The sequence below is a fragment of the Hibiscus syriacus genome, unplaced genomic scaffold (assembly GCF_006381635.1).
Source record: "Hibiscus syriacus cultivar Baekdansim isolate YM2019G1 unplaced genomic scaffold, ASM638163v2 tig00113721_pilon, whole genome shotgun sequence".
NCBI classification, from domain to species: Eukaryota; Viridiplantae; Streptophyta; class Magnoliopsida; order Malvales; family Malvaceae; genus Hibiscus; species Hibiscus syriacus.
This window is the reverse complement of record NW_024063468.1, coordinates 650,103-657,964: the sequence shown is the minus strand read 5'-3', so window position 1 is coordinate 657,964 and position 7,862 is coordinate 650,103. Positions and strand designations below refer to the sequence as shown.

At 35.4% G+C, this 7,862-nt stretch overlaps 1 protein-coding gene and 1 pseudogene across 1 annotated transcript; both read right to left on the bottom strand.

Annotated features, from left to right (window-relative positions):
• Positions 1 to 1,513: 1,513 nt before the first annotated feature.
• Positions 1,514 to 3,401, bottom strand: LOC120186944. Its single transcript, XM_039190759.1, has 4 exons — positions 2,607 to 3,401; positions 2,349 to 2,515; positions 1,951 to 2,257; positions 1,514 to 1,735 (listed from the first exon to the last, which is right to left on the bottom strand). Exons 1-4 carry the CDS (start codon positions 3,399 to 3,401, stop codon positions 1,514 to 1,516), a joined length of 1,491 nt encoding a protein of 496 aa, XP_039046690.1.
• On the bottom strand, positions 3,401 to 7,172 carry LOC120186943 (annotated as a pseudogene).
• Between the last annotated feature and the right edge of the window lie 690 nt (positions 7,173 to 7,862).

The following is a 7,862-nucleotide window of genomic DNA, read 5'->3' as shown; positions in this document are numbered from 1 at the left end:
CCAATTGCTGCTACAAAACAGAAACTCAAAGACATTACACCAATCCCCAATCTATACACAGATCCCTATTTACAACATCAATTCTATTCATATGAGTTCTATGCAATTTGATTCTAACATATTCTTTAATACAACTAACAACAGCTCCAACCAAACGATGAGAACCTCCAAATGTCTGTGATTCCGTTCCTCCCATATGTAGTAGATGAATCTAGTCCAAGCAACTTGAGAATATGCACTAGCAGAGATTTACCCTTAAGGTTAAGTAACAGCCACTGGAGAGAACCATTCCAGTCGAGAGGTGCCTGAGAAAGGCCGTAGAAGAGAAGAATAGCAGTCCAGATTCCTTTGTATATGCACAGTCAGGAAAAAGGTGGTCGCGAGATTCAAGACCAGAGCTACACAGACCATAACCTCCATCCATTACTACACCAAATCTAGAGAGCATGTCTTTTGTGGGCAATCTGTTCAAGATTGTCATCCAAGAGATCATAGAGAACTTTGGGATATGGCCAGGAAATCACACCAGGTGGTGCCAACATACCTTCTCACACCTAATTCGAATGTTATCCCATATCCATCTAGCATTGATTTGGTCCCAGCTACTACTGGAGCCAAAATCCCTCCTAGCTTCACTCCTCATTTTGAACAACTTTGTTAGAATCCAACTGAAATGAGCCTTATATTCAGCATTCCAAAAACTACTGATCTAAGGAAGTAAGAATTCACCCAAGCGATCCAGAGAGAGCCCTCTCATGCTAGGATTTTCTTGATTAGCAATAAGCAGCAAGCCTTACTCCAATCAGCCAAACTCCTCAACCCAAGCCTCTATCAGATTTTAGGGAACATATTTGGCTCCAACTTACCCTAGATCCTCTAGCTGGGGAGTCACACCCTTTCTAGAAAAACCTCATAAATAATTTCTCAACATCTCTGATAACCCCTTTTGGCAGAACCAGCTGCCTGCTCCAATAACTGAAAACACTGAACAAGACATAATTGATGAGTTATAGCCTGCCACCAAACTCAACTTCTTATTGGACCATGTGCTGAGCTTCTCCTTAATCTTTGTCACCAAAGTAGAGCAATCTTTGCCAGTAAGCTTCCTAGTCACCAAAAGTACCCCAAGGTACTTTACAGGGAGTTGTCCAACTCTAAAACCTGTACCAGCCTAAATTTGTTCAAGAACAGACTCAGATAAACCATAAGCATAGATCTCAGTTTTCTGCACATTAAGCATCAGACCAGAAAGATCTAGAAGGCCTCCAAAGTGATCAAAACACCCATAACAGCATCCAAGAACCATGACAGAACACCAACAATTCATCAGCAAAGCAAATGTGGGTTAGGGAGATTCTCTTGCACTTGGGGTGGTATTTAAAAATACCATTCTTGGTAGAGACATCCAGTAAAGAAGAACAAACATTCATCACCAATAAAAAGAGGTAAGGGGATAAAGAGTACTCATGCCTGACCCCTCTAGCACTATTAAAATAACCAACTAGGCTTTCATTCAAGGAGACTGAAAATTTGGAGGAATGACACAAGCCTTTATCCAACTACAAAACTTCAAAGGCAAACCCATAGCCTCAAGAACATCCATAAAAAACTCCCAGTTCACAAAATCAAAGGCTTTTTTCAAGTCAAACTTTATGGCACACCTAGAAGAAAGGCTCTTAGAGTACCCTTTGACTATTTCCTGAGCTAGCAAAGTGTTATCAACAATATTCATCCCCTTTACAAAGACGTTTGGCTTAGAGAGATCATTCCAGGGAAAAAGAGAGATAACCTAGTAGTGATGATCCTAGTGATGGTCTTGTATACTATCGAGCAACAAGAAATAGGTCTAAAGTCTTTAGCCCTACAAGCATTCAAGGACTTTGGGACTAAAACAATAGTAGTTGCATTAAAAGTTGGCAACAAAGAAGAGGAGTGAAAGAAAAACCTTACTGCAGCTAAAAAATCAGTGCCAACCACTTCCCATGCAACACTGAAAAACCAAGATGAGTAACCATCAGGACCAGGGCTTTTCCCATTGCCTTGCCTAAACAATGCATCCTTAATTTCCTTATCATCAACCTTCCTTGTAAGCATATCTTCAGCACCAGCAGCCAGGGAGAAGTTTAAAAAACCCCTCAAATCTACCACAGAATGACATCTAACCAAGGGATCAGCTATCCCAATGAGATTAGTGAAGAAATACACTAACTCAGCAGCCATGTCATAAAATGAGTCCAAAAACTGCCCATTCTCAGTTCTAAAATTTTTATGGTGTTCCTCTTTTTATTTGATTCAACTCTTTGATGAAAAAACCTGGTGTTAAGGTCACATTCTTTAAGCCAATGTACCTTTGCCCTCTGTCTATAAAAATCAAATTCTGCAACCTCCAGATCCACCAAACATGAACAGTTCTCTCCTCATCAATGTTCCTCAGATCAGCATGGCTCAAGTTCCTTAGTTGGATCATTTCCAGCTCAGCTCTTTTGCAAAGAACTCTTTTTGAAATATCAGAGTACTACTCATTGTTAAGGTTCTTCAATTTAGGCTTTAATCTTTTCATCTTAGTGAAAAGCTTTTGCAAAGGGTTACCGTCACAGTGCTCTAACCAAGACTTTTACAATACTTAAGAAGTCTTCACTTGAGGTCCAATACTTAAAAATTTTGAATGGCTTCGGTCTCCTAGCCAAGGCACCCCTTTGAGTCCAAATCACTCCAAGACAATGGTCAAAAACACCCTGTGCCTTAAATTCAGCAAAAGAATAAGGGAAAACAGAAAACCAAACAGGATTAACCAAAATTCTATCCAACTTGCGAGCCAAGAATCCCACATCCTTTTTATTAGTCCAAGTGAATGAAAGACCAAGGAAAGGGTAGTCCAAAAGATCTAAGTCCTCCAGGCAGCCTTGGAAATCCTCTATATCAGGGGAGTTGTAGACACCAAGGGTCTCAAAATCAGAGCTCTCCTCAGCTCTGAGGATAACATTAAAATCTCCTCCAACCACCCATAGAGAAGAGCCAACCTCACTTTCCATGTATTTTAGTTGATCCCATAACCCTCTCCTGGATGTCCTACTATTACTGCCGTAAACAGCAGTGATCAGAGTCCTATGACTATTGACACTACCACCTATAGTTAGGGATTGATCACTCACCCTGAAGACAGTAAAAGACCACTGTTTCTTCCACAAAACCCAAATTCTGCCGCCATCAATAGACTCATAATTTTCAACCATATTCCAGTCATTGGAAAAAACAGAGATGAACTTACCAGCATTGATCCTCCTAATCCTAGTTTCCAAAAGACACACAACATCAGCTTCCAAAGTAACCAACCTCCTCAACACCTTAAATTTCTTGAGAGGGTTATTAATCCCTCTCACATTCCAGAAGCAAACCAACATCAAGTAACAGTAGGGCCAGCACTACTACCAACCCCCACACTCCCAATGCCTTTAGTTTTATCCACTAGGTCCCTCTTCTTGGGCTTAATTTCATTGAGCAAAACAGCAACACCCATGGAAGCCACCCTAGTTTTCCTCTGGTCATCCATAACACCTCCACCAGCTAACATATCAAGTTTACTAGAGGAGCTTTTTCCTGCCTCTTGTCTTCTTTTTTTTGATCATGGAGTCTTGCAAAGTGGGGAACTCCTTTCCTGATCCCAAATCCATAATTTTAATTTTGATTAATTATACATTAAAAATTTAAATTTTAATTCAATTATATAAAATAGATTTCTTATATTCATATTAAATAAATATAATTATTCACATAAAAAATTTGAAAATGAAAAATGATGCCAAGTTACTAACTATTTTACTAATTTGTTAAAATGAAATAAAATCAAAACTTTATTTATATAATTATATAAAACAACAAACTAATGTATTACATTCAATATTTAAATATAATAGATTCAAAGTTAAAATAATCGAGTAAAAAATCCTCGCAAAAACAGAAACTAATGAACCCTTACAAATATGGGGAAGTTTTGAATTGATGAAGACCGATTTTCAATGTTGATAATGGCATTTTAACATCCTGGGTGGACCACTAGATGTCTTGGTTGGACAAGTTGCTTGTAAATATAATGGTGAGATCATTTCTTAATAGCAAAATTCCACTCATCTCAAAATTGATTTCTTCTAAGTTCGGAGGTGATAATCCTTAAAAATAAGAATAGTTTCTTATTTATTAAATAATAATTCAAACAAATTACTTGATGGATATGCAGACGGCGGGTACCCTTGAGGTGGTGGATAAGGCTGTCCATATGCTGCTGGTGGATATCCAACTGCAGGAGGAATTGCTTGATCAGGGCGAGACATCTGCTAAACAGAGGGTATTGCCATTGGTTGCGGACCGAACTTGCCATCTCGTTTGTCCATTTCGATCTTATGTTGTGTCTGTAATCAAGGAAAATTTAAGAAACGGTTCAGAATAAGGATAACAAAAATGTCCGTTTGCTTGTTTTGAAACTCTTCTTACCTGCATACAAGCACAGACCCTGCAAAGGAAAATAAAGCTGAATCGTTAGTGTATTATCTTTAGGAAAGATTAGCTTGAGATGGGGTGAATAGAACAGAATACTTAACGTGCAATAAACCATATCGGCCAAACAGTTCAGAACTGTGCTGCATCTTGAATCTCACCGCTCCCAACAATCACTGCGACAATGGAAAATATGCAGGCAATTTGTTACAGGCAAAACATGAAACCCTAAACATGAAACTAGATCTTTTACAAATTCTTCAAAACTAAACATGATTATCTTTAAAACCATATGGGATTCTTTCTGCAGGTCAATCTCATCATCTCTACTACTCATGTTGGAGTTGAGAATCGAACTTTAAAGCTTATACATTAAGATGCAAGTCGAAGTAACAAAAAAATAGCAGTTGAGACCATATAGACAAACTTCATAATCCTACCTCAGTGAAAAGGCAGAACTCAGGACATTTACGTTCTCCACACCGACCACTGCATGGCATATAATCAGCGCAACATGTATACCTACAACAGAAACAAAACTACATGTTTAAGCCAGGATATCACTTCATCGACTTGTAATCAAAGAGGGATCAAATGCAACAATTACCTTGACATGTCATTATAAAGCGCTCGTTTCCGGAGCACGTAGGATACACATGCAGGGGCATGGCTGAGGGTGTGCAAAGTACGCGACGGCGTATGACCCAAAAAATAGAGACCCCGAAATCGAGTATATCTATCAATTTTTACTATTAATAAGTCCTAAAAAATAAGGGTCCGAAATCGAGTATATCTATCAGTTGTTGACATTAAGAAGCTCAAAAAATAGAGATCCCGAAATCAAATATATCTATTAGTTGTTGCTATTAAGAAACCCAAAAAATAAGGGTCCAAAAATAAATTTGAGATCTATGTGCCTCCAACAACCTAGCCATGGCCCTATGGTCCACTGCAGTAAAACAAAAACGACAATGAATCTGTGATAGAAATTTACTCTTAGAATTCAGACGGTTCTAAAACGTCTAGGAAAGGAGAGAAGTCATCTACATATGTACAGCACTGCACACCAATTAGAAGTTAAACATGATAAAAAGAGGTGAGTATATGAGAAAGACGATGTGAGGAAAAACGTTTTAGGATCCAATACAGAACAGAAACATGAAAACCAGGTAGAGTCAGCCCTAAGTCACTCACTCCAGTCACCGCTCACCAACGTCTCAACTTTTAAACCCTAAACCATCAAATAACCCTTATAATCTAATTGCGGCTAACTAAACTAAACTAAAATTCAGGAGAGTCGGAATCAGATCTACAACACCGAAATGAATTAAAAAAAGATTCGGAATCACTTACCACCAAAAAGCCAAGCAGCAATCTGGGAAAAAAAGAGAGTAAGTTAAAGGGTAAAATACTCTAATGGTCACTAATGTTTTGGTAAGTTTTCGTTTTCACCGCTGATGTTTTAAAAGTCACAAATCAGTCACTAACGTTATCGTTTGTTACAAATTGATCACTCGCCGTTAACAGACGTGACAAAAAACACACGTGGACTGTTAACAGCCTTTAACAGGCTTACCTAGATGGTATAATTACACAAATAGTCCATGTTATTTATATATTTTTTTCAATTTGATCATAGTTTTAATAAATTAAAATAAATTTACCTACGAATCAAGACGTGATATGTGTCATTGGTTACACACCTGTCATAACACTTGTTATCATTTGATTGGAAGACTAAATTTCTTTTAATTTATTTTTAATTTAATATATTTATTTCTACCAATCAGAGGGTGACACGTGTAACCCTTTGGTTGGAAGAAAATAAAGCAACAAAGAAACAAGTAGGGGATTCAAACATAGGATCCTTAGGTGAAATATTACAAGTTAAACCATTGAGCCAAGGCAATCATTTGATATAATTTTGGAGAACAAATGGTTTACATCTTGTCTTAGTATGTAATTGCTTTACTCAAAATTAATAATATGTTCTATATGTTAAATTTTAAAATTATCTTTTTGTTTTTGTTTTAACTTATTAAATATTTTTATTTTTGTCTTAATTTATTAAATATATTTTGTTTTTATTTTAATGTAAAAATATATATTTTATCTTGATCCTCACTTAAAAATATATTTTTTAATATCTTAACTTAAAATATATTTAAATATTTTATTATTAATTTAATAAAAATATATATTACTCTTACTTTTAATTAAAAATATTCAATATTTTACTATTAATTAATTTTTTTAATATTTTACTATTAATTTATTTGGCGGAGGACGTACACTGTTCATTTGGCGGAGGACATATTATTAAATATTTTTAATTAATAGTAAAATATTAAATATTTTTAAATAAAAATAAGAGTAAAATATATATATTTTTATATTAAATTAATAGTAAAATATTTAAATATATTTTAAGTTAAGATATTTAAAAAAATATTTTTAAGTGATGGTCAAGATAAAATATATAATTTTACATTAAAATGAAAACAAAATATATTAATAAATTAAGACAAAAATAAAAATATTTAATAAGTTAAAACAAAAATAAAAAAATAATTTTAAAATTTAACATATATAACATATTATTAATTTTGACACAAATCTGGAGGTATCAATTCCCATTTCTTATCAACCTCCTCCTGCTCCAGCTCCAGCTCCAGCTCCATTCGATGCAGCTTTAGGACATCCTCAAACTCCTTCAGCTGCTCAAGGAAGTCATAACAGTAAGAGGGATGAAGCAGTGCAGAGAACAAATATTGGTTCCTGTCAAGAAACAGTTGCTGTCATCCCCGAAAGACTTATATAAAATCTGAGGATGCAAAGGAATTGGACTTGAAAGCACAAGCTACTACTGAAAATGAGTCATCAAAGGGGCTAGAAGTAGAACTTTCAAAACCAGTTGAACCAATTGTGTCTACAGAGGAGGAAGATTGTTGTCCAACCTGTTTGGAACGTATGTCTTCCCCTTGCCATTTATGAACTCTGTCACACTGCAAAAAAAGTGTGGTTTTGTTCATTACTGCCCTGTTTTTTTTTACTGTTCTTTCCTGCAGAATAAGATGCAGAAAATCCAAAAATTATCACAAAATGCGAACATCATTTTCATCTTGCGTGTACTCTTGAATGGATGGAAAGAAGTGAGACATGTCCTGTGTGTGATAAGGTTTGTCTTGAAACTATTTTCATTTCTTACAAGTCAATAGGAACTATTGTATTTAACGAAGAAGATAACGAGAAGGTAACGAACCTATTAAAATTCATACACGAATTTATAACAAATGATATGAAATGGATTATTAACTAATCAAACTTTATATGAACATCTAATTTTCAAATAATATTATAATATAAATAAA

Bases quoted from the DNA above. Each gene is read 5' to 3' on its own strand.
- LOC120186944 (XM_039190759.1), bottom strand. From the start codon at position 3,401: ATGTTGGTTTGCTTCTGGAATGTGAGAGGGATTAATAACCCTCTCAAG. The intron at 2,516-2,606 runs GTTAGAGCACTG...AACAATGAGTAG, and splicing joins TAAGTATTGTAAAAGTCTTG to TACTCTGATATTTCAAAAAG. The intron at 1,736-1,950 runs GTAAGGTTTTTC...GTCTTTGTAAAG, and splicing joins GCACTGATTTTTTAGCTGCA to GGGATGAATATTGTTGATAA.